The 27451-nt window shown below is 40.1% G+C and overlaps 1 protein-coding gene across 1 annotated transcript in view; it reads left to right on the top strand.

Moving 5' to 3' along the window:
* Window positions 1–11656: 11656 nt before the first annotated feature.
* APBA1 (amyloid beta precursor protein binding family A member 1) overlaps window positions 11657–27451 on the top strand; it is a 38822-nt gene continuing 23027 nt past the window's right edge. The window contains exons 1-2 of the mRNA XM_086629147.1: window positions 11657–12826; window positions 24530–24631. Of these exons, the coding sequence (XP_086485273.1) occupies window positions 11675–12826; window positions 24530–24631 (1254 nt within the window). The 5' untranslated portion in view covers window positions 11657–11674. The remainder of the gene's footprint in view (window positions 12827–24529; window positions 24632–27451) is intronic.

Here is a 27451-nt window from a genome sequence, read left to right as displayed (position 1 = left end):
AAAAAAAACACTGTACAACAGCAGCTGGAGGAGAGGAGTGAGAATATATGAGAGAAACAACCATGCAGACACCAGTGAAGACCAGTGAAGATGGAGCAGAAGAAGCAGCTCTGGAACTGAGATTCCCCTGCAGGCTATCCCCCTAAAGTACATGGAGATGAACAGCGGAACAGAGATCTACCTGCAGTCCGTGGAGGACCCCACACTGGAGCAGGTTGATGCCTGAAAGAGGCTGTGACCTCAGGGAGCAAGTTCCTGGCTGGACTTGTGACCCTGTGGAGAGAGCAGCCCATGCTGAAGCAGGTTTGCTGGCAGGACTTGTGACCCTGTAGGGAACTCACGCTGGAACAATCTGTTCCTGAAGGGCTACGTCCTGTGGAAAGGACCTGTGCTGGAGCAGTTTGTGAAGAACTGCAGCCTGTGGGAAGGACTCACGTGGGAGAAGTTCATGGAGGACTGTCTCCCATGGGAGGGACCCCACACTGGAGCAAGGGAAGAGTGTGAGAAGGAAGTTGCTGCTTTTCTCTGCTATAATTCCACTACTTGGGTGTGTTAGTAATATAAAAAGACTTGATAAGCTTAAGAATGCATGATGAAATATTTTAAATGGAGTAGAGTCTTCTGCTAAAATCTAAGTATTGCTATATAAAAAGAGAAGACAAAGTAACCTACTTCTACAGAAATGTGAGCCATCTGAAGGTTTTTTTTTAAAGTCAGTTCTGTTTGGAAGAGAGACAAAAGCACTGCAGGAGGGAACAAATAATTTTAAAAAGAAGACAACTGGCACCCTACATGTGTTTAGAAAATCTTCTAGTTATGTTGTGTTTCACTTAGGACTGTGTCTTTAAATGCTGTTATTCTATATCCTTTTTTCCCATTGTTTGTATGTATTACTTGACTTGGACTGGTTTGTGTGGAGGTTCTAGCTGTAAATGCTGCATAGGGTTGTGGAAAGCGTGTTTGGGTGACTCCTCAATTTTCTTTGTTTTCTTCTGAACTCTCCTCTCTAATTGTGTTCTGGTAAGTTTGTTTTCTTAGTGGGTAGAGACTGGCAAGTGGGTAGAAAGCCTTGGGGTTTTGACAGAAAGCGTCTGGTTTTGATTTTCGTGATCTGGCAGTGGTGTGTGGTCTGGTTAACTTGATTAGCATCAACAGATTTATTTTTTTCTTAAGCTGATGGGACCCCTGTGGCTGTAGCCAGGCATCACTCCCATCTCCCTTGCTCAGACTGTAATTTCTGAGCAAGCTGCCGTTTGAGAGACAGATCAGAGGACCCTGAGCTGTGTACAGTGCAATTACTAATACCTTCAAGTTCTGTTCTGAGCTGCAGATGTGAAGAAATGCCAGCCTTCATTAGAGTTTAATTATGTCTGGGGAACAGATTTCACATGTAGCCGCCTTGGAGCAGCTTGTTCCACTAACAGAAATGTGCTTGTGCTGAAAAGTAGGTCTCAGTCAAGATCTTCCTCAGTGCAGAGAAAGAGAGTGATGTTGATGTCCTCCTTCTTTGAATAACTGGGTCTTCTCTTGTCAGCTCTGGAGAGTAGCACAGGTGTATCTTGCTTCCCTAAGTCACTGAAGGTGCAGAAATTATTGATGTTTCAGGCTAGAAAAAACTTTGCTGCTGGGAAGCCTGGAACAGGCAGGCAGCTCTGGTGAAGCCAATCGGATGTGGATAGGTGCTGGTCTAGCCAGAGAGGCCTCTTGCAGCTAAAAATCTGGTGTGTAATGCCCAGTGGTGCATCTACTCTGGTGTTGGCAGCTGGTCACAGTGTTTCAGAAGGGTCATAACAGTGGAAAACGTCCTTGAGAATTTTTTTCTTTAATCATTCAGGACTATGCTTGGGAAGTAAATGTATGATATCATTGCATGTGGTTTTGGAGAGGACCATGGGGCTGTCTTTACAGTATAGCAGCCAGTTGTCCTGATTTTGCTGGGATAGAATCGTAAAACAGTTTTCTGTTCAGCAAAGCTGCATTTCTAAAGTAAGCTGCATTTTTGAGAAGACTGCAGTGCACGATTCAGTGAGAACAAAGTTGTTAAGACACTTTTAGTTTGTAGCCAGCCATGATATGCAGGTATCCCTAGTGATCAAGGACTTTTCAACTTGTTTTTGTTAGTTACCCAGATGTCCAAGAACCTGGGAGGAGCGTGGCCAGGGCGATTGATATCTGAATTGGCAAATGGGTATTCCAAACCATGTAATGCCATGCTCACTATAAATTGGAAAGTTCTTTGGATGTGGTCTCTCCTTCTCAATGGTTACCATCCCTGGAGGGTTTTGCCTGTCATTCTGCTCCCAAGGCCTACTCTCTCTCTGCCAGAATTGCAGTTATGCAACTTTCCTGCTTTGGCATCGCTAGCCAGGAACAGACTGGACATTGGTCAAGATGTGGTGAGCAATTGTGCCGTACATCACTTGTCTGTATATATTATTCTCATTCTCATTATTTTTTATATATATTTTATTTCGGTTATTAAATAGTTCTTATCTCAATCCACGGGTCTTCTTTCCTTTTCCTGATTCCCCTTCTCGAGTGGGAGGGTTCACTGGGTAGCAGAACAGCTGGCTGTTGTTTAGCCCCTGATGTAGGCTAAAGGTAGACACACTTGTAACCCAGTGGCAAAGCTGTGAGAAAATGCAAGTGGCAGCTCAGTTTTCCTTCAAGCTTTTGGAAACTCATGAGCTGGTCTGTGCAGCTTTGTCTTTTTTTAAATCTGGACTTAATCAGCAGCTTGTCCTTGAAAGAGGAAGTAAAAGGATCTGCTGGTGTTATTAGAACTTGATGCGTGGAGATGAGATTGGGCTTAGTATGTGGGCTAAAATGGTCGCAGAAAATGCAGTGGAAGAGAAAGCTGTCCATGTAGGGGAGAGAAAAAGTTAATTTTAGTCTCCTGTAACCTACATCTGTGCATTCCTACTTCCTTCTACTTTGCATCTTTGTTTTGTTCCATAGTTTTTGATTCTTGTGATTTGTTTTTTTTTTTTTTTTAGAATTAGAGTTACATAGATACAAGCTCAAATCTATTGAAGTAGCATTTAATTCCAAGAATATTGCAGCTTGAAACCACTAAGATTTTATCTTCCCCCCCCGCCCCCGGTAACTTTGCAAGTTTTCAGCTGTGACTGTAGCTTTAAGTGAAATGTCTTTGTTAGTGGTGTTTCACTGTCTCTTCACCAGGTTTTGATAGCCTGCCGTCCTTACATGCTCTTGCCTACCTAATTTCTGTGAATGGAAGCAGATATGGGCTGTGATGTCTTACTGTCACTCAGAAAGAAGAGAGAAACTTAATACTCAAAACCTTCTTCACAATAACGTAGTCCAAGCAGACATCAGGTCCTTGAAAAGGACAGCTATGATATGGCAGCTAGAAAGTGTTACTCATTTTTTTTGAATGGTGCGAAGCAGATGCGAAAGAGCTGATATGCCCACCATAATCAAATACTTTGGAAATTTAGTTATGTTGTGTCCCTGTCTTCCTTATTCTTCCCCAGTCTGAATAACATGTCCGCATCTTGCATGTTGCCCTTTTCAAGCCTTTCTAGAAAAAGTCGTTGTCAAAACTCCTGTAGTAAAGTGAAAGTCTAATAGAAATAACAATTTTAATAAGAGCTGTTGGTTTTGAGGCTTTTATTTTTCTAGAATGAAGGCGGAGGGGTTGGAGAGGGATTGTAAAATCTAGTCTTTCCAGTAACTAGGTGTTGCAATTGCCAGGCAGTGGTACATTTTTAAGTACATGTTATTCTATGAAAGGTAAGCAAGTTCCCTATCGGATCTATCTCACTATTCCAGCTTAACTCGGGTATAGTCCTTTAAAACTTGTGAAATAAAATTAATTAAAGGAGAATTGAGTCTCTTACTTTTATAGTCTGAGCCATTGTTGGTTTTCATAAGGGAGTATCCTTAGCTTGAAGCTCTCAGGTGATAACAAGTGCCTCAGAACAAATCGTTTTACTGATGATATGACAGAATCTAAGCTACTGGGGTTTCAGCACTGTTTCTGTCATTTCAGTGAGTTGATCCTGTGTATTTGGATTTGGAAAGAAAGGAGACGGATTTTTTGATAAAGACGTGTTGCTCAGTTGTCTTACTAACTGCTGGATTGGATACAGAGGCATTTAAGAAGTAAAAGAGTTACTGCTTAGATGTCCTAGAGGCTTTTTTTTTCCTCCACATGTGTACTATTCTACTACTTTAGCCTTTTTTTCTTTGAAACAGCCTCTCCTGTGAACGTTATTCTGCAACTTGCTTCTCTCAGCAGAAGGAAGCTACTTAGCCTAACAGACTAGCTGGACTTTACTGTCTGTTTAACTGTGTTTTCCTGAAAGCTGCGTATTTGCTAAAGAGCCTTCTCTCACATGCTATCAGACTCTTCTCTTCTTGAAGTGGTCTCAACACCATCCAAATGCTTCTATGTACCTGACACAACTGTGGTTTGATTGCATTAAAAAATTAAAAAAATTAGAGTTTAACTCACTTGAAAACTTTGCTTTCCATAAGAAAATTGATAAATTTCCTTTTCACCTCACAGTGTCTTTTCAGGTTATTAAAGCAGGAGGGCTAAGTGACTCAAAAGTTTCAGCAGTTGCAGAGTGTTCTCAGTCTTGATTCTTGACTGATACATCCTCTGTCTCACTGATGTCAAAGATATGTTGCAACACCAACCAAGAATACAGCGGAGTAAGATTGTCTTAACCAGGAATGTCAGATGCGTAGTCAAAAGAGGAAAATCCAAGAACATACTAGTTCTTACTCTCTCTGTGAGTGAAGCTTGAGGCATTCTTACTTTTCAAATCTCACGAAAATTTGTAAAGACATTTATCAGATAAATTGTTACTTTTTTACACTGGTCTTCTGTAGTTTCATCAGTTTATGTGCTGCAGTAGATGAAATGGGAATGTGCTTTTGAAGACTTGCAGCAAGAGTAAAGTTGTGTTATCAAAACAAAAAGTTCAAAAACAAAAGTAGATACATAGAATTAAAAAATGAAGAGTTAAAAATGCTGTCGAGCAAAAACATGGTATCATCCCAGTTCTCCGTTATCTGTTATCCAGGGAATGATGACATTTCCAGATTCCACAAGAGAGTTGCATGACTTGTTCAGGTTTTTTTAGTTATGATGGCCGTTCAATTTAAGGAAATATTTAGGAGTTGATGTAAAAAAATTTTAAAATCGGAAGCAGAAATTCAAACTAATTCTGTGTAATCACAGAGTCAGTCTGAGATGATGTGGTTTAGGAAGTCTGCTACTGACACATGTACACCCTTTCCGCCACAGAATTTTATACCCTGGTGAGAGCCAAAATAGATTTACAAACAGTGGGAAACTGAAATCTTATGTATGATTTGCCTTTGAGTTACTCAGGTGCACACTGTGTCTTAATCCAATTCACTTCCACTCCAGTGTGGCGTCTCTACTCCATTCATTATCATTCTGTATGGATCTCTGGTGTTAATAACGTAATGTTTAATTGTGTTATATATGGGGAAGTTTATAACTACTCATATCTAAGCAATAGATGCAATTATGTCTTCCCAAGAATTTGTAGGCTTTGTTTTTCTGTTGCAGACTTAAATCCTGTGACAGTTCTATTCTAGGAGGTCAGTGGTTCTTTGGTCGTAACTTGATGGGTTTTTGGGTTTTTTTTCTCTGTTGTGCCCAAAATTTGACTTTTTGTGTACTTCCAGCTGTGAGGAAACCTGAACAGTAAGCTACTGAGCCTTGTGCCACAGTGCTTGATCTTTGGCTAGTTGTAGTGGCTAGTTGTAGTTCTCATTAGGCATAGGACTTCTTTTCAGTGCCATGGCCAAGCTGATGTAAGCGTGGACCGATGTACAGCTCTCTTTTATTTTAATAAAAATATTTCCTTACTTCTTTATGTTAGGAATCTGTGCACTGTTGTAGGTTGTGGTGATAAAAGACTGTTGCAGGTAGAAGTTATCCCCTTTTGAAATTTACATATTTTACTAGAAAACAAAAGGCTTTTCTGTTGAACACTGAGTAGTGTGTGTTTTAAACTTTGCTCCTGCTGAGTTCAGAAGCAGACCTGGGACTCAGAAATGGAAGCTTCCAAGATTATTATGAACAAAATTGGAGTAAAAGACTTTGCAGAAAATATTAAAAGCAAATTATAGTGTTGAAGCTAATGTATTTAACTTGTTTAAATTACTACAGTGATACAAGGATTCCACAAGCACTTGTAGAAAATTTTGTGTGCAGAGCAATATTGTGCGTGCAGCTCTTCTGCTTTACAGTTAGAGTGTTATGAGTTTTCATAGTTGTTCAGCTTCATCAATATGAACCAATGTGTGTGTGTGCGCGTGTGGTGGGGTGTTAATGTCACTTGGTGCTTTCACTGGCAAGAAACACTTTTCATAGTTGTGGTTTTTTGTTTGTTTGTTTGGGTTTTTTTGTGTGGTTTTTTTTTTTTTTTTTTTTTTAAAGCTGTTTTGGATGGGCTTAGTACATGGCAGCAGAAGCAGTCAAGTTTCCCAAGCAGGTTATGGTCCAGGAAAGAGAGAGTCATCTAACACAGAAGAAGTGGGGAATTCTTTCTAAGGGCGCACTGCATATGCTGTTAAATTCTCAGCCATTTTATACCGTAGGGACTCTTTAAAAAAAAGAAATTTTGAAGATGTTTGTCAAAGACGTGTTGTGTAAAAGACTATGTTGGTTTTTGAAAGGTAGCTTGTATTCATATGTCTTGTCGAGATAACTATCTGTACTAGTGAAACATGGTGTATTGCTGGAGTCTGGAAAAACATAGGTGCTTTGTGAAATTCCTGAGAATGTGCCAAGGCAACTTGCACTTGGGGTGGATGCCTTTGCAAATTCAGCTAGAGGTCTCTCTGCTTCTAGTGTGGCTTGGAGTTATGGGCAAATATGTTCAAAGAATAGCGATTTTCACAGAAGATATGGGTAAATTTATCTTAAGTTTTTTAGAGACAAACTATTTTTGCTTACATGCTCAACTGGCATACTAACTTCTCTCTTGCGAAAAGTTATGCTTCTTATAAATGAAAATATTAATTAAAAAAATGTGTGTATGTAAATGCCCCTCACAATGATACAGGCTGGGGCTGGTGGGGCCAAGGGGCAGCTCAGGGACATGGCCCAGGCAGCAAAAAAAGGGACAGTGGCACCTGGAGCAGCGTGACCAGGACATGGCCTCAAGAGCCATGGGAGGGCAGGGACTGTCCCCTCTGCGCAGCGCCTGCCAGACCCTACCTGGGTACTGCCTCCACTGTAGGGCCCCAATGCGAAGTTAACACTGACTGGTGTTAGAATTGGTGAGAGGTGAGGGGATTCTGCCGAGATGGTGGGGCTGGAGCCCTTCCCTGCAAGGAGAGGCTGCAGGACTGGGGCTGGTTCAGCTGGAAGGAGGAATGGCTTCAGAGTCACCCAACAACTGCCCATGGGATGGAGGAGATGCAGCCGGGCTCATCACAATGGTGTGTGGTAAGAAGGTGGGTTAGAGACAGCTGGCACATGTTGAAACAGGGGCAATTCAAGCTGACTATAGGAGCCCAGAGAGGTCGTGCCATCTCCAGCCTTGGAAGTTATCAAGACCCAGCTGGATAAGGCCCTGAACAGCCTGGTCTGAGCTCAGAGCTGTATGTACTTTGGGCAGGGCTTGAAGTGGAGACCTCCTGTGGTCCCCTCCTGAGTTATCGTGTTATTCTACATGTGACAAAAAATGGTGAGTGTGTGTGTGTGTAGGTGTAGCCTTGTTTCTACATGGCACATAGCTTTGTTTTGAAACAGTAACAGTAGTATGCAGACATATTGGAGAGTGTGATCTTTTATTCCCAAAAGTCAGGGATAGACTGTGGAAATACAATGCACAGTACTCCTATTAAAAAAAAAAAAAAAAAAAAAAAAAAGGCTTAATTTCTGTCTTCATGCACAAGAAAGCAAAACAATTATACATCTGGACTTCGGAAACGAGAAACGAAATTGAAATCTGAACACTCACATTTTCACCTTTTCTTATTGCACGTCTTTTCCTGAGTAGCACTGAGCGTGGATGTTGTATGATAGATGATAGTATGCTCTTTGGTGGTGTTTTAAATAATTTTTTAAAATATGAAGTAGCAGAGAAAAATCCTTAAACTTCAAGTTTTTCCTTTATGTTGCTTAAGAAACGTGGAGATGTTTAATTTTTCTACTTTACAGGAAGGAAGGTAGTTTAACCTTCAGCTGGTTGCAGTAGTAATCAACCTCTCATTTCTCTATTTTGGAGTCAGATTCATCCATCAAGTCCTGAGTGCAAAGCTAAGAGCGCTTACAGAGCACTTTCCCGTGTATGTTTGATTACTGGAGCACAGCTGCTGTTCTGGGTAATTAATGTGAGAGTATAATATCTTTCAGATGGGTGCTATGTCTTTATTTCCAAGGTCAAATGACCTTTCTTGCTTATATTCTCTTCTGTCTATGGCATTTTTTGTAGGTTATTGATTTTTTGTTTGCTTGCTGGAAATAAAGTGCTTTTTGAAGGCCTGGTGAGAAAAATTAGGAAGACCTTGTATCTGCTTGAGGGAAATACTACTAAGAATAAAAAAACGTGTTTCTTAATAGTTTTCCAGCTAGCATGTATGAAAAGGGATTTAGCGCTCCTAACCCCCAGCCTCAATAGGTGGTTCTTTAAATTACTGTCCTGAAGACTCATTGTTAAATCGTCAAATAAATGTACTTGACTTGGAAGCTTAGTTTTCATTGAAGATTATTGGAGCTTAGATAACCTAAGGGCATTTATTCAGATCTACAATTTTATAAGCAAACTTATTTTCTTTTCTGACAATTAAGCTTTCTCTTTTTTTGAAACTGTTACAATACATTTGAAACTAATATTTTATTGCTTGGAAAATTAAAAAGTTAAATTAAATTGAAATTATTGGAGGAAGGACAAACAGAACGGGACCTTTTTCAGTTAAAAGTTCCAAGTAAAGCTTAAAGTTTCCTCCTTATCCTCTCAAAAGACACAACCTTGAAAATTTCAGGTTGCCAGTATTTGAAATTAAGCTGAGATCATTCTTAAAATGAGGGCAATTTCATGAGTGGAACTTTGGAAACTTTCAGTTTGCAAGAGGAAAGTTTTGGGGCTCTCAGGTATCTTTTAGCAATGTTTTGTGTCGTTTCTAATCTCTGTGATTTGTTTCTCATAGCTAGACATGTCAGCGATGCTGTCTGTCCACAGTATGCTAGTATGCAGTGAGCCGGTGTTAAGACTTCTAAAACAGGATCATGTATTTTCAGATATTATCAGAACTTCTGTTGTAAATATTGTGGCATTTGATACCTTATTTGACTTGAGGTATAGGTAGTCTTCATGGAGTTGAATTTTGCCTTCTTTTGTAACTTAATTCAGGTAAAGATGTGGCAGGATGCATGTGATAAAGTTGTCAGAAAGTTGGTCATTGTCCTGTGTTTATGTGTCGCTTCATTTCTTTCAACTAGTACTGCCCTTTTCCTCTGGGTGACCAATGACACTTACATGCCAGTCAGGGGCTTCTTCAGATGCAACAGATTTAAGGTAGAATTTTGTACAGTCCTCTATTTTAACCTAATTCTGTCTATGTGCAAAGCCATGGAAAGTTTATACCTGACTTCGGTGGTAGCAGGAAATCCTGCTTGGGGTAGACTTTCCAAAGGGCTGTTAACGCCTTGGCATCTTCAACCTTCTTTTTGTGGGCTTAAATTGGAAAGCTCACCAGTATTGTTATTCTTGTTTACTTAAATAATATGTGGTGTGCTGCGGAGAAGAGAGTGTTTGGTTTGTTGGTTTTGGCACGCACCTGCATATACATTCTGCCTATTCTTTCCTGATTTCTTGGAAGTCATAGCTGGAAAAGACCTTATGTTGTCACTGAAGGCTTCTCACTAACATACCTTCTTTAGCTGGAAAAAAAAAAAGTTTTTTCATAGTTGTTTTGAAAAAGAATTAGTTTGTGTGGAACATTTTTATCTGTTCGGTTAATGCAATTTATTAATTATTATTTTACAACTGCATTTTTTATATGCTATATGATATACTACACATTTTTCTCCCTTGTGATGAGGGTGGGAAAGGCAAGTCTTGGAGGTTAGACACAGCATGCTGGATTTGCAAAAGCTACATATGGGCTGTTTCTCTGAAAGTGAAAAGATCTGTCTGGAACAAGGGCCAAAGTTTATTCTGTTTCCTTTTTTTTAAGGAATCCAAAGTTTTAAAGGCTGAAACATTAGGTGTGACAAAGACAAGCAGGAGTGTTTGCTGAAGCTGCACCCACTAGATTTCCTGTGGAAATATAGCGCAAGTAACTCACACCTAGCCTTGCCTGCCTGCCAACTTTTCTAGTAGAGGGCAACTGAAATTACTGTTGTTTTCTTGTCACGGGAAGTTATTCCCACCACCCTGTTGCACAGAGCTCATTTAGTCAGCAAAGTGTCACTTGAGCCTCCCTGCCTCAGTTCAGTAGATTTGGTTTTAATTGGTAATTGACACGTGATTTTGTAGATCCTTCAAGTAAGAGGTGTTACAACAGATGCCTTTTCTTTTAGTACTTATCAGTAAGTCACAGGCTAGAGCTTTATTTTACATATGGGTAGGTGGTTTGACTTAGGGACCTAAAAGGACATAAAATGTCCTTTTTATGACAGTACATTTTAAAAACATAGGGCAAGGTTCAAAACAGCTGAAGCCGTTACATGAAAATGCATCCTTCTGAGCTAGATAGGCCTGTTTTATCTATGAAACTTGGAGAAGATGATCTGTATTCTTATGGGGTCTTTCTGTTTCTATGGCCTGCATATTTATAATTATTGGTAGACCTCTCTAGTAGTTATATAATCTTTCAAGATTTTTACTTAAAGTAGACAAGTCTGAGATGCCTCACTAGTCTCAATGTAGTCAGAGTTATGAATGTTAGTAATGTCTTTCCATGTTTTAGGAAAGATGTTTGGTGCAGAAGCCATCTTAAGTGATTATAGATACATTCCACGAAGTAACTATGTTGTATCTAGCTGCCATGTGCTTCTCTAGGGGGAAGGAACAGGTGTTTCAGGTACCCTGAGAGTGCATTTTTATTTCTAATGATTTTTTAAAAGTGCACAGGGTGACTAGCTCAGCTACAGATACTGTACTGAAGTGTAGTATGCACAGCTGTCATGTATCTGAGCAATTGCAGACTCCTGTGGTGGGTCTCAACCTGTCATTTTACATTACAGCGTCCTTCGTTTGCACCGAGTCAGTGAGCTGTAGGGAGAGCGGTGGAGCAGAGGTGGAATATTTTTGTCATATCTCCTCCATGGTTGAGCCCCTGGCAGAAGTTCGCATGTCTAACACGCGCCTGCCAATGTCATCAAAATGCCACAGCAGTCCTTAGAAGCATCTCCAAGGAGTTGCTTGGAAATGATTCCTCCACAAAGAATTTGTCCATAGAAGTGGAAAGTGCAGTCCCCAAAGGGGTCGTTGTTGGTTGCTGCTGTTGGAGGTTGTTTGCATGGGAGGTCATACTGTAGTGCTGGCTGTCATCTGACTTTGGAGATGATGAAGTCAGACATTTGTCTGCTGGGGATGGAAGGGTGCCTTTTGTTGCTTCTGTTTATTGACTCCACTTTTTTTATTATTTCTTTCCAGCTGTGATAGACAAAATGTCAATAGAATAAGTGACCTACCCACCAGAACTTGCCATGAACCATTTGGCTGGACCACCTGAGGGGGAGGTAAGTGAAGAGCCAGCAAATGGAGCAGTGAACGAGTCAGTGGAGGCTGATCTGGAGCACTCAGAGGTGGAAGAGGAGCAGCGGTATGCCACTCGCTACCCAAGGCATGCAAACAGCAGCCAAGGGGGCCTGTCTGGGCAGGAGGAGGAAGGGATGTTAGCTCGGTCAGCCAGCACTGAGAGCGGTTTCCACAACCACACGGATACGGCAGAAGGGGATGTGATAGCCACAGTGGAGGACAGTTACGACACAGAGAGAGTTCAGGAAAACGAGGATGAGAGCGCGTATGCGGTGCAGTACAGGCCTGAGTCTGAGGAGTACACGGAGAATGCCGAGGCTGAGCACGGCGAGGCCATTCACAATCGGACATTGCCCAACCACTTACACTTCCATTCCATCGAACACGAGGAAGCCATGAACGCAGCCTACTCGGGTTATGTCTACACACATCGGCTTTTCCACCGAGGAGAGGATGAACAGTATGCTGAGCCTTATGCTGACTATGGACTGCAGGAGCATGTGTATGAGGAGATAGGAGATGCACCAGACCTCGATGTTAGGGAGGGGATCCAACAGTATGAGCGGGAAAGGGAGGAAGCCGACAATTACCGCAAGGAGGCACTTGGTGCCCGCCTTCACCATTATGATGAGCGGTCTGACGGAGAGTCTGACAGCCCTGAGAAGGAGGCAGAGTTTGCACCCTACCCAAGAATGGATAGTTACGAACAAGAGGAAGACATTGATCAGATTGTAGCAGAGGTGAAGCAGAGCATGAGCTCCCAGAGCTTAGACAAGGCAGCTGAAGACATGCCAGAGGCAGAGCAGAGTTTGGAGCATGGTCATGCTCTTACTGGTGGTCGGCATGAAAGTAACGGCCAGCTCCCTGCTGGTTCTCGAATTACGTCCAGCTCAGGAGAATCTGTACAGAGGTACAGCAAGGAAAAGAGAGATGCAATTTCACTGGCTATCAAGGATATTAAAGAGGCTATTGAGGAAGTGAAGACAAGGACCATCCGTTCTCCTTATACCCCTGATGAACCTAAGGAGCCTATCTGGGTGATGAGGCAAGACATCAGTCCAACGAGGGACTCTGACGACCAGAGGCCACTAGATGGAGATGTAAGTATACCAAGCTTTCAGCTTTCAGATTATGTATTTCTTGTTCCTTTAATTGTGACATACATGGCAGTGAGAGACGGTGCATCGTGTTCTTGTTCTGTGATTCATCCTTCAATAAAATATGTAGTGCTTTGTCTATTTAAAATTTGTGCTCTAGAGGGCATGTAAGAGGTAAGCATGTGCATTATCTGCGGGCCAAATTTTTCTTTATGAAGCACTGCTGACCCCAGTTATATTATACAAGAATTTGCCACATGAAGCTCTGTTTTTTTCTGAAACAAATGCTGTTACATTTTTTACTACCATGGGATATTTTAGATCAGCTATCAAACACGTTGTCTTCTGTTATCTATTGTTGTATATTTCTGTTAATTCTAGGTTTCTAAGTTTCACTTTCTGTCACATAACAATCTTAACAGTTGTGTCAGAAATCTGATATTATTCTTTATGATGGTATCATAGATCAGATTCATATTCCAGAAAATTTGCAGACTTCTTGTCTACTTGCAGGCTCTAGAAATGTGTTATGAACCTCAGTATATTACATTATCACTGTAAAGTGTATTCACTGTCCAGCAACCTAAGTATAGAAGGTCATCGTTCAGGTTCGCAGTGTCAGCATTTCTGAAATTCTGTGGTTTTGACATGAGGCTTAACTTGGATCAGAATCAGTTCACAGTTCGTTGTTCCAGCTGCCTGTATGATAATCTTTACTTGGAGTTTCATGGGTTTTCCGCATTTCTGGTAAGATAAACTCATAAACAACTCTTAACTGCATTAAATTTAAACCCGATATGAAAAGAGCTGTTACACTAAATTTACTGGGCCAAAAATAGTCTATCATATGGATCTGTGCTATTACTTCAAGGATAACTGCACTGCAAACATCTGCTCCATCCTTTTTATTGCTGTGGAATGTTTTTTGTGACCTATGGGTTTTTTGGAAGAACACCAAAGGATAGAACTTTTTTGTGTGTTCAGTGTTTGATACTGAATTATTGTAACCTTCTAGGAATGCATCAGAACTATCCAAAACACCTCAGCCTCTGCAAAGTTAATTCACATGGTGAAAAAAGATCACATTCTGTGTATATCTGTGACAGGCTTCGGATTATTTTAGCTGCCTTTAAAACAATGAAGGCTAGCGTTCTACAAATAGGAAGAGATTTTTGGAGCATGGCATTTGAGTTGCTGAAAAAATGTGCAATCTGATTGAAACATGTAGCTTCCAGATTTTATTTTTCTTTGGAAACTGTTGGAAACACACAGTGATGAATACGTTTGGGTTGGTTTTTGGTTTCTTCAAAGTTTCATTGAAACTTTGTTTTTTAATATCTATGTTGCAAAAATTACGTCTACAAATATTTTAAACATACTGTCTGTTACAGAATTGATTAGCAGTCATGTGGAGGGCAAAAGCAATCTTCCCAGATTATTAGACAACAATTATTTTTAACTTCTTTAAAAAATTCCCAAAGCTGTGATTATTTCTCTATCCTTTTTCAAATAAATCAGTTTACTCTTTTGCTGTACATTTTGTTCACCTTGTTGTCTGTGTTTGTAAGTGCTGTCTTTGAGAGGATCAAAGAACATCCCGTTGCTTCCTGATTGTCTGATAACACCCAGTACCATGATGGTCTCAGTGACCTTAGGCTGGGGATCCTGAGAACACTGAGTCCTTCCTGAAGGTGTTGCTGCTGCTCTCCAAAGTCTTGCTGCACCTTGCAGAATTTGGCTTTTCTAAGGTATGCTGAGAGGACTCAGCCTGGTATGTTCACATAGTAAACAAAACAGATGTTTCTGTTGGTCTGTGTCTGCATTAGGTATTGAAGTACACAGGGGTTTCTGTTTTGCACCAAAAGTTCGGTTCTCATTTGATATTTTGCATTGCCAGGCAGATAAGAACCTGACTGAGATTTTCAGTGCTGGCTGTAGTCAAAACAGTGATGTGTAACGACAGTAGCTGGGTGCCAAGATAAATGATAGTTGTGGATGTGCAGACAGTCTGTGTTCTTGGAAGGAGGATGTAAATTAAGCAAATATCCTAGAAGATCTGTAGCAGATTGAGGGGAATGCATGTTGTAGAAGAAGGGTCTTGGAACAGGGTAAGAATTTTGTTTTTCGCTGTAGATGAGGTATGTATTTGCTTTACTGGACTCTTTAGTTCAGATGCCAATTCATGAACAGTCTGAACAGTCTGCTTTCTTTAACAAAGCATTCCTAGAATTGCTTGTCAGTAAATTGGGCAAAATCAGATTGTGTTGACTACGTGATCATGAGCGGTCAATTATAATAAAAATATAGTTGAAGCCCATTCATTTGAATGTAAATTTTTCTTTTGTCTCCCATGAGAAAGAAACAGGATCTCAGACAGGAGCTTTTCAGTGTAACCAGTGTGTGCCAGAGATGTTATTCAGTCTAATTTTTAACATTGGCCTTGAAGTAAGAACGAATTACATAAAGAGAGTGTTTTACCTTCAGGCAGACACCCTTTTCTTCCCCCAGAAGTATCAAGGAGCTGCAGAAAAGTGATGCAAATTGGGTGCTTTGTGACCTTCAGTTATTTTGCACATCTACTTCGAAAATTGTTCCCACATTTTTTTTAACAAAACCATTTTGCTTTTAGAGATAAAACTTACTTGAAAATATTTGCAATCATTTTATGTTGTTGATCATATGATGTTGAAACTGGTAAGACCTCTTTAAATCCAAGTAGCAGTCACTTTTTATTTAGCTAGGAGATCTCCACGAGAGAGCAATGAAGCCAGGGAGTCAGAAGAATGATTTGCAGTTGAGTCTCATTAAATATGACCACATCTTTTCCTTTTTTCACAAGAAAGTGACTATCACTTCTCAGTGCCGAGCACTCGGATGATACATTCATGGCAGAATGTTTGGTAGAATACCGGTTGGAATTGTCCAGAGACTATTTTGAGAAGCTAACAGTCCAGAAGTGTTCATCTAGCCCGCAGCTGGGTATAGTTTGGGGCTGTTAGGAAAGGCATGCGATGACTGTGATAGTAAAAAAGCTACAGATCACTGTATCAGTTTGTTTTTAAGATGCTCTATTTCCAGGTTTAGTCACAGGTTGATCTACCAGGAATTTCAGTCATTCCCATGTATTTCTCCTCAAAATAAATGTTTGGTAAGTACACAAAAAAAGATTACTGCTCACAGCCCAAGGACAGTTCTACTGTAATAAACTCTGGTAGTCCTGTGATGTAGGAGGTGGGTAGCAGACTTATGTGAATAAATAAATAATGTACTGAAGTTCCTCCTTAATATTTAACAATGGAGAGTATTTGCTGTCATGTGCCTTGTGCACCCTGGTTTAGTGATGCATGCTTTCACTTGAATAGAGATGATCTGGACATTTAGTTTCTAGGGCAGGTGTTGTACTTTATTTGACAAGAGCTGAAAAATTCTCTCAGTGACCTTTGAATAAACGCAGTAAGATTTTTTAAAATTTACCACACATATGGGATATGAACAATTGACATCTATTTCCAAATTCTGTTTGTCAGAAAACTTTTTAAACCAAAGCAGACATCAATTGAATATGGGCTTGTGAGAGTATCTTTTTCAAATACAATAGCAGTTAGAGCTGCACAGCTGCAAGAAATATGACATAGGAAACTGATCCATGGTGGCAAAGACTGTGCAACTGCGGTTGGGTGGTGTTTTCTGAGTGTGAAATGAGAGAGAATCCGTTCACATCATACTGAATAATGTTCGTAGCTGGAGACCAGCATGGAGCTTACGGTACGCACATGTCTGAGAGTGATGAAGGGGGATACCTTTTAGGAATAGGTGTTCTTCTAGATGCGTGCAGTTATCTCACTGGAATGGAAGGCCCATGTCCTATTTAGGTAGCTCTTCTCTGTCAGATTCTCCATCAGAAACCTCCTGTGAATGTGCCTAGCCAAGCACAGAAATAGTGGTGTTTAAAGGTGTAAATAGAAGACGTGGCAGTGCGTGGATATAGACTTGAGGATGAAGACATGCTAAAGTGGAAAAGGGAATAGTTTTGTGTGGTATATATCTCAGAACACAATTTAAATATTCTGGTGTATAGATCTAAAAAAGCATCTTTGAAATGTCATAGAACTTTTAGAATAGTGGCTTGCTTAGTTGTGGAAGTACAGAACCTGCTGAGAAGAGCACTGAAAGGCACAAAAACTCAGGTAGATTTTTTTCTGACTGGGATTTAAAGAGCATCTTTGTCCTCTCATGTCCAGAGTAGAGAAGCAGGCTGCCTGCTTCACTTCTGCTATCGTCAAGAGAAAACTGTGGTTTGGAGGGAGAAATTCTTCATTTCAGAACTAAATACCATCACCTTTTTCTGAGGTCCGTTCGGTTATCTATGAGGTTATAGATGTAAAAGCCAAGTTTTGATGACCTATGTGTACGGTTTGTTGCTGCCTATCAAGACTTTTTTGCAAATAGCTCTCATCGGTGTTCACTGTCTCATTTCCTTTGCAGACACTTGAGGTGGTACAATGTTGGAATAAACCCTAAAGAAAGTAGAACCACTTACATGGGTGGTTTGGATTTGTGAAGTGGAAATTCAGAGCTGAAGACAAACCTTTCAGAAGAGAACTGAGCTGCATTGTTTTGCTTCTCTGTGATTTTTGGTTATGTACATTTTAGTTCAACCTCTGGGTTCTTGGTTGCAGGATTTTTTCTCAATTCTGATAACTCCTGAAGTGTTTTTATGGAGATGAGTTTGCTTCACTTTTTCCACAGCACGAATAATGTATTATTAACAAGGCAATAGAGAAGTCTGTTTTAAATAATTAAGCAGGTTTCAGTAGTAGATGAACTAAGGGGGAAAAAAGAGAAAGAAAATAAATGAAGAAGAGATGAGTTTGTATTGAGGATATTGTTTTCTTTTTCTGAGCAGACCTTTTAAAACTGTTGGTTGAGCACGCAGAATACAGGTCATCTTTCCATCATCTATGCAAGGCCACAGTCTTAAAATTATACAGGAGAAAAATGCCCCCAAAATCCCAAACCAAAAATAATTAAAAAAAAAAAAAAAAAAACCAAAAAACAAAGCAAAAAGCATTTTAATATCCAGGGCAGAAAGCTTTCCGCTGCTTAATCAGTCACACAGGAGAAAGCTTAAATTTGTGAATTGGTTTGCTTGAAGAGAAACGCTCTCCAGATGAGTTATGGGCTTTTAAATTACAGTGGGCACTGGATACATAACCCCTTGAATATTTTTTTTGGTTTATTATGTTCTTTATTTATTGAAAGGTGAAAGCCATATCAAGTGATTTTTTCAGTGCTGTTGAAAACTAGAACAGCACTTGTTACGGTTTTAAAGTCTTTTGAAAACACAGGAGGGATCCACACAAATTTTTTCAGACTGGTACGTGAAGCTGCATTTGATCTAGAAGTTCAAGTGAAAGCACAGCTAAGGAAGTCCGTACTGAGAGAGAAACAGCCAGCACTGAACCAGCTTCCAGGAGCCTTCCTGTGCTGGCAGCCTTCCATCCAGCATGTGTGCTGCTGGACAGACCCGACCCACATAGCGTGTATGTGATCTGACAAGCAGTCAGAGTCTGTACAGCCTAAGATTATACTCCAAGTGAAGTTACCAGCTCACAAAGTGTGACTGTGGTACTACATAGTTGCTGCTACAGACTCATGTGGCCAAGAGACTCTTTGAAATGGGCAAAATAAAGGTACATCTTGCCCTGACAGGCTCAGCTACATTTATTGTTTGCTCACTTGGACTTTTCTGCATCAGATCTAAACCTCTGTGTGTTCTCAGATATATTTTTGTTTTGTATTTGCAACTTAGAAATACAACAGTAACAGATAGGGATCTTTCTTCAAAGACTTTGGCAAAGGTACGCAGGTATTGCTTAGGTCAAAAAGGCTATTTTTGTAACTTCAATGAATTTTCCTTAAGAATTACAACTCAGTGATGTTGTGCAGACAACGGGCAGTGTGTTTGTTTAGTTTATTCAGAACTTTTGCATAGTGTAACATGCAAAAGTTCTGAAGTATCTCAAGTGAGCTTGTCAGTTGTTATCCAGGTGGTGGCAAGTGGCAGGAGGCTCCGCCCTTGCAGGGCGTCATCATAGAGTCATAGAATCATAGAATGGTCAGGGTTGGAAGGGACCTCAAAGATCATCTATTTCCAACCCCCCTGCCGTGGGCAGGTAAACCCTCCACTACACCAGGTTGCCCAAAGCCTCATCCAGCCTGGCCTTGAACACTTCCAGGGATGGGGCATCTACAACTTCTCTGGGCAACCTGTGCCAGTGCCTCACCACCCTCTGAGTGAAAAATTTCTTCCTTATATCCAATCTAAATCTCCCCTCTTTCAGTTTAAAGCCATTGCCCCTTGTCCTATCACTAGATGCCCTCGTAAGAAGTCCCTCTCCAGCTTTCCTGTAGGCCCCCTTTAAGTACTGGAAGGCTGCTAGAAGTTCTCCCCAGAGCCTTCTCTTCTCCAGGCTGAACAGCCCCAACTCTCTCAGCCTGTCTTCATAGCAGAGGTGCTCCAGCTCTCGGATCATCTTCCTGGCCCTCCTCTGGGTTCGTTCCAGTAGCTCCATGTCCTTCTTGTGTTGGGGACTCCAGAGCTGAACACAGTATTCCAGGTGGAGTCTCATGAGAGCTGAATAGAGGGGAAGAATCACTTCCCTCGAGCTGCTGGCCATGCTCCTTTTGATGCAGCCCAGGGTACGGTTGGCTTTCTGGTCTGCCAGCGCACATTGCCGGCTCATGTTGATCTTCTCATCCACCAGCACTCCCAAGTCCTTTTCCTCAGGGCTGCTCTCAATCCATCAGCTGGATCAGGGGAGATTCCCCAAACTGCATTTGTTCTCAGGTCTTGCATACAGCTAGTCTGTGATTCCTACCTGACCACTCTACTGCTATAGTTTACCTTGAGCTACGTACAAGACATCTCCTATGTTAACTGTGTATACATAAGACTGTTGTACATGACGTTATCTGTGTCTGCAGGAATAGTTTCTGTTGACTACCCGCAGGTATCTTATCTGTGTACTTTTTGGTCATTTTTGCTGCAGAAGCTGCGTGGGGTAGCTGTTGGGTCAGCCAGAGTCCCTACTCAGGATGGTAGTTAGCACCCCGAAGCGATGAATGGTGCATCTCACATGTCATATGCACAGGAGAAGCCTGCTCGGGGGAATCTCTGAGACTGCCTGAAATTCTCGTATGGAGAGGTCCTATAGCAGTTAGTCAAATCCTTTGTTCTGAAGGGAGCAGTTCAGTCAGTTACCTTGTCTCAAGTCAACGCGTTGTATCATGTATGCACAAACTGGCAGGGGGGTCTTGGACCACTCAGCAAACTGACAGGTGAGTGCACTGGGTGCATGCAGAGACAGTTACACCACAATTACAATTACACCACAACTACAGTACAAACTTAAGTTTCATCCTTATGTCACAGTTACAAATAAAATTGCATAGATTGTGCCACAATGTGCATGTATGTGTACAATAGCTCCGAGTGGGTTTTATTTTTTCAAGCCCTCCGTTTTTAACACTATAGTTAAAGCAAATTTAAACAAAGACGACCAATAATGATGACTAGTTATACTGTAAGGAAATTTAGCTTTCAGCTCCATTCTTTATGGTTTATTTATGCCATCTAAAAGCTGTGAACATATGTTGATGGTCTCAGCCTATGTTTTAGTGAATAGAATTTGAACCGTTCAAATCACAGCAGATATTCTGCCGCAACATAGTTATGCTAAAACCTAAAAGATTTGCTGCCACTGTTGAGCTTTACTGGGTGGTGCTTGTGAAATTATGCATCTGGCTATTCTTGCATATTGGACCTGAATATTCATAGTGCTTTGACCTTTGCCTGATGTGTATGGGTACCTCTCAGGAGACTTTTTATCACTGAAATCAAGTAAATTTAAAAGCCTTTCTTTATTCAGTTGTCTCCTCTAAACTAATGTACAAGACGACTGTGTCTGCCATTCCTCTCTGAAGAAGCCAGTAGGTGGACATTAGTGTCCTATAACAGTGGCCTTTTGTTTAGGTGGATCTTGTGTTGCTGAAGTATTTGTTGATTTCATCCCCTGTCCCAACCTTGTGTGTGATGATGTGACCCACCAGGTTGTACTCTTTTCAGATAAGTTGCTGCTAAAAGCAGGTAAAACAACACTGCTTTTATGAAGCAGGAGCGGGTGGTTGTATTTGAAGATGTTTTAGTGTCAGTTATGTTTGTCTTCCTGGGCTGTTCAGTAGCCAGCTGGGTTGACCTGCATAGGCTGGATGCAACACGGTGCAACACAATCCTCTCCTTTTGCAAGTTCTGTAACTGAATCCCTCTGCGCAATAGCAAGGAAGGTTTCTCAGGTGGAGTGGATTGCACGTGAGTTAGAGAGACAGAACAGCAAAACTGAGATGGAGAATTTTTGGATGTACCAGCTAGAGTATCGTAAGAAAAATGTGAGTAGATGAATTCAAGAAGAGAAATAGGGTAACTATTCCTTTCTTGTTGCTGCACTTTGTAATTCCATTGATGTACCTCTCTATGTAGTAACAGCATGCTTCACATGAACGTGCTGTGTTCATTCTGAAAGCAATTTTGTTAGGCTTCTGAAACTTTTTTTGTTAACAGTCAACGAAGCAGTCACTAAGCATTTATTTTAGACTTCAACTGTAGTGTTTTAAGCAGCTATGCAAGTTGTCTGTCCGCTATGAGGTATGAAAATGTTTCTTGCTATTGCTGTGACTGCGTTCTTTCCTTGGGCACTGTATATGGTACCTCTAAAAATGCATTTTGGTGCAGAAGAGAACTGAGTGTTTATTCTTCAAAGACTGAACTTTTTTGTACAAATGTTTTTGGGGACAGCTCTCGTGTCATGCAGCAAACTTTGTAGGATGTTTGATATATAGGTTTGGTAGTTTTGGTACGTTTTTTTTTTCCCCAGGAAAAAATGAGCAGGCGTTCAAACAGAGCGCATGGAAAGCTGTGTGATCGTTTTGATGGTTGCTTATTTCTGATACTTTGTAGATGAAAATAGTGAGTAAAGGTATTTGTAGGGCTACTGGAGCAACTGTTAATAGATTTTAAATGGTGCAAAATTTCTTAATGTCTGCAAGCAGCTGATGTAAATGAAATCATTTATTGTTATCACTTTAGTGTGTATGAGAGCTTTCAGGTGTTTAAACAACTTTTTTTTCATGGAAACATTTGTCGCTAAAGTATGATATACTTTACTTTGTTTCTTTGTTTACTGTTTAAATCTTAATCCTACAATATCCCCGTGCCATTATTATGTTGATAGTGTTGTGCACCTTTCATATTTAATCCTCATACAGAAATACTGTGTAACTATTGGGAATGTGGGCACTATGGGGACGCTTCCTTAAGTAAATAGGAGTTGCCTTTTGTGCACAGGTGATTCACTGTGGCACTCTAACTGTGATAGTCACACAGCAGGCCAAGGGAGCCTGTATCTCTCCCTTTAGCAATCCTTCAGCCTGAGGGTGCAAGCACATGCCAGCGTTCTAGTGACCACTTCACAGCAGCCTCTGGTCAGGGGCCATTTCACAGCTGCCTCTCATTTTCACCCTGCAGTCGTGGTTGAAAATATAGGGAGATGCAAGGACTGCTCTTTTATCCAAGAGATATCTGTGTATGGAATTGCTTCTTAACTCTTTGGAAGCCTTTATTCATTAACTATAATTCTAATATTTTAGTTAACTATAATTCTAATTCCAATATATTTTTTGGGCAACCTAGTGTAGTGGAGGGTTTCTCTGCCTATGGCAGGGGGGTTGGAACTAGATGATCTTTGAGGTCCGTTCCAACCCTAACCATTCTATGATTCTATTTAGTAATTATCCAAGATAGACCTTTTAAAGGAATGAGGGTAAAGAAAAAGCGAAACAGAAGGGAATTTTGTGTGCTTGATTTGTTCTATATCTGTGAAGCTAAGCTTGTGAAACTTAGTGGGTTTTTGCACACTGTTTCATAGAGCTCAGTGTTTCAGCTGGGTTGGAAGCATAGCAGGAGGGCGCTCCTAGACTGGAGCTGCTGGCAGCTTAGCATTGGAAGCGTAGCCTTTTCCTGGTATGACTCATTGGCTTGGAGAAAAGCCGTGTCAAGTACATATTTACGTAACCAGAAGAACAGTTTTTGACTGTTTTGCCGTAAGTGATGAATATTGAGCTGGCAAAGCTGGGGCCAAACTCTTTATGCCAAAGGAAAGTGTAGAATGCCAGGGGTGCTGGAGTAAACACCCAGCTTGCATAGCTAAATGCTGATCCTTCCTTTGAGGGTCCACATTTTGGCATGCACACCGACATGTTTTGCAGGTATCTCCTTAAGGTCTGCCTTTAAAAATGCCTGCTGGGTTGAAGCTTTGTACTGTGTTTCATTTTCATCATCTTTGTTAATTCCATATTCTATATTCTTGTGTCATACACCTGTACCAGTCCCCTCTGCTCTGGAGTTCAGATACCTCGCTACAACTTTGTAGCATCACCAGCATTCAGTAGGAGTGTCCTGTGATTAGAATATCCTTTCCCAGAGTATTCTTTCCCTTCACCAAGATACTTGCTGACAAATCACATAGATCTGAATATTCCATGATACTGCTATGCTATGCTGTTCCCTTTGTTTTTCTGCTGTGGCATTCTTGATGATCATGAATGACTAGGACATGATTGGAAAGACAGTTTCTCCACTGAATTGTTTACAGTGAAGGGAGAAAAATGAGGAAATCTGGTCTAGAGAGCACGTATAGTATTGGGAACGTAATATGAACTGTGAAATATTTTCCAAGTTTGTGCTGTATCTAGGATGAGGAATCGTAATCCTTGATTACAGTGATACTGAGTAGTCCTGGAATATATTCAGAAGTCTTTGAATACGTTAGGGTTACTCTATACAATTCATGACAGTTTTTTTCTAAAACAGTGAAATAGCAACTACTGCAGCCTACCTCTGCTCAGATTAGATTAGTTTAGCAATTCGGGTTAACTATATCTGAGAGCATGTGTGCTTATGGGGAAACTACAGTCTTTTCTTCACTCTCCCCAATGTGACAACTAAGTAAGCTTTAGCTGAATCCCTGTGTTCTGACCATGCCCAATTCACTTATCTCCCATCTTGTCTTACTTCTTAGTGATTTCATCTTTTCTTTGCTATAATGTGAGAGCTTAGGACATCAGTCTGCATTGCCTGCAGCCTTCAGTAAGCTCACAGTCATTAGCCTGCATGCAATAGGCTTGCACTTGTGACACTGAAAATTGTGTAGCTGCAATTTAGCTGAATGCTGACAGTAAGTGTAAGTAGTTGGCCCAATACCAGTGTCAAATGATCCTCCATTTGCCTTGCAAAACCACAATTTTATGACACACTTTTTGCCTGAGTGTTGCTTGCCACTGAGTACAGCTTTTTATTTTTGCAATTGCTTTGTTTTGTGCATTATTGACAAATAAACATAGATGCTTTTTAAAAGATTTAGTGTTCAGAGGAAGTCCACTGAGATATTGATATGTGATCATTATGATAAAAAGCAAAGGTTGCAACATTTTAAAAGTGTTTGTTGTGGGTTTGGGGTTTTTTTTGTGGGTTTTTTTTTTTTTTTTTTCCCCTCTCATCTCTTATTTCCCTGCCAAGTTAGAGGAAAATATGAAAGAAGAATTTCTATGTTGGTCACTCATATTATTATTTAATTTTCTTGCCATGTCTAGTCTCCATCTCCAGATTCCTCTTCACCTCGGGGTGCAGAATCGTCAAGTAGGCAACATCACCAAGATGTCTGCAGTACAGCAGAGGCTTCCACTAATAAAGAGGTAGAGTGAAATTTATTTAAAAGCCACAGTCTTGTTCATGCTGCTTATGCCTTTTCATTCTCCTTTCCCCCTTGTACCTGTGCAGTCCCTTCTCTTCTTCCAAAATGGCAACAGACTTGGAAAGCTGATTTGTAGCTCCCTTCCCTTATGCTTGCCTGGCTGTTTGACTGAATTTCTAACATATTTAAGACTGTTTATCATGACATTTCTGACTCTGTGTTCAGCTGCCACTAAATTATTTAACAGGCTGGGAGGTATTGATTTACCAAACAGCCAACATCACCTTTGTATTAGAGGCAAAAGGAAGAAGCCCTTTTCTTTTTTACATTCAAAAGAATGTCTTCCCACAAAAAAAAAAATGTTTCTCAGCCAGACAAAAAAGCTTGCTTAAATAAAATTAATTAGGTAGTAATTTCTGCTGTTTAATGTCTTACCATTATAGAAACTGACCTACCAGTGATTCACAGTCAGAATTCAGTTCTTGGCTCCAGGCTTCTCAAAATAAAGCTAAATGCTTACTTTTTTTTTTTTACTTTTTTTTTCCTCACCTGGCAGCTTTTTACTCTGCAGTAGTTCCACCAACACAAAATGAGAAGTGCAAGTAGAACTTCTCACAGTGTGAAAAGAAAATAATTTGGCATAAGAAGTATTTGGATTACTATAGAATATCTGGCTCCATGAAGAGAAGAATATGCAAATATTCGGTTTATTCACTTTTTGTTTTTTAAACTTAAAAAAAATCTAGAAACTGTAGTCTAACAAGGTACAATTTTGTTACTAATAGCAATACATGAGTTACCTTCCACGATGAAAAAAACTGACCTACTGTAACTGGAAATACTGTTTAAAGTTGAAACACTAATTAGTAATCTGTTCTTTCTTTTTTTCTTTTGTTATTATCAAGTGATAAAAAAGCTTGTAACATGTATGTATTTGTGCCAGTCTTTATTTGCACTTAGAAAATAATGAAAGGTTTCAAAGGACTTGAGAAACTCCTAACTTCTCATGTGCTAGAGCCTTCAACAACAGATTGTGCCATTACATTTTCATCTGCTGTATTGCTAGCTTGGAAACGCCTTTCACTTTCTTCAGTACAGATTTTGTCACTTCTTATGTATCCTAACTTTTAGCAGGTTTTAGATATTGATAAGCTTACCCAAAGGAAGAAAATAAACAAGACACTACTCATTTCAGTTTTTAGGATGTGCTCACACATAGTATCAGAGGTGGTAAACCAGTTTTCACAGTAAGATGTGTTAGGCTGTTAGTTTCCACAGATGAGCAATATGCCTGCTTTAGTACTTCCAGTGTAGCCTCATAATTTTGGGGGATGACATTTAGATCTTAGTAAAACCTTTTCTTAAAATATAAATTTTATAATACTAGGTGGCAACAAGAGTAACAAGTAATGAAACATTAATGACATTGATATTTCACTATTTATGGAAATATAAAATTACAAGGTGTATGTTTGCTCTTGTTGGTAACTTTACCTGTTACTTTACTATTCCTGTGGTCTTAGTAGAATGTCTTTCAACTTGGGTAATGAACAAAAAAACCCGTAATTTTTAGTGTGAGTTTTGCAACAAGAATATATTTGACGACAGTTTACACCACTCTATCCTGAAAAGAAGTTGCACCAGCTAGTCAGATTGCTAAATAGTTGCCAAATCTGTAATTACAGACTTTGTTCACTGTATTTAAAAAAAAAAAAAATGCTTTGGAAAGGACATTTATATACATAAGCTGTCTCCGGTGTGTAGGAGATTTGTCCTCTAGGCCTGTCAGAGTCCAGCGGTTGAATCTGCCTCTTAGCACTTCACTAGCAGCACTTAGGAACAATTGTTGAAGTCTCTTTGAATAGGTGGTCCTGTAAAAACATCCATCTGAAGAGATCAAAGAGCCACGGATGTGAAAAGGCGTGTGGGTGTCCTCACAGCAGCTTTAAATGCTTTGGCAGCAGGAGGTGGTTGTTTATTGACTTCTTTGTTTATGCTGGTGCAGTCTCTGATGAAGAGCTTTCTTGGTCTTGCAGTACAGCTTAGCCATTTTTATAAGGAACGGCCAGTCCTTAAAGGCTGCGCAGGCTCTGCTGTCTGTGTCACCTTTTGGTTTTATTTCATGAGTCGTTCTGTTTTATAGCAGGGCAAGCATCATTGGTTGAAGAATATTACTCATTACATCCATTTTCTGTTTGTTACAATGGAAAAGACTCCCTGGGGTTAGGCACTCAACCTGTCACCTAACTGTGACCTTCCTACTTTACCTGTTTTTTCCATATATTTGCATATATTTCCATGTATATTGTCTGGAAATATACTGGAAATTGTCTAAGATATTATGCATTATTCTGATCATATATAAATTTTCTTTTAATTAAATTACATTAAGCAGTCATTGGAGAAGTTACTTCTAATGCAATCAGTTGTAGATTCATTAAAGTTTTGTGATCCTTGGACTATCCAAAGTTCTTACCTGCAACACATACAATAGTAATATACCTGTTACCGTCTATGTGTTGCCACACAGAGTTTTCTTTGATAATTTTTCTGTGTGGTTTATGTTATCCCTTATAACTAAGTGGTGAGTCTTACTCACTGAAAGTTGTAGCTTCCAGGTGTTTAAAGTGTTAACCACAGAGTCTTTCACATAAAATTGCAGCTGGAAGTAAGGTCTTACTTCAGACTGTGTATTTATGTATGCAAATCAGGATTTTTTTCCATTTGTTCACCTTTTATGAAATTGAAGCTACCAGATGTGATTTTGTGCTTGATACGGTGTAAACATAGTTGGCGGTAAGGTGTTAGTGAATTCAGTTAT

Source organism: Tauraco erythrolophus, chromosome Z (genome assembly GCF_009769465.1).
Source record: "Tauraco erythrolophus isolate bTauEry1 chromosome Z, bTauEry1.pri, whole genome shotgun sequence".
Lineage (NCBI taxonomy): Eukaryota > Metazoa > Chordata > Aves > Musophagiformes > Musophagidae > Tauraco > Tauraco erythrolophus.
This window is presented reverse-complemented; position numbering and strand designations above follow the sequence as displayed.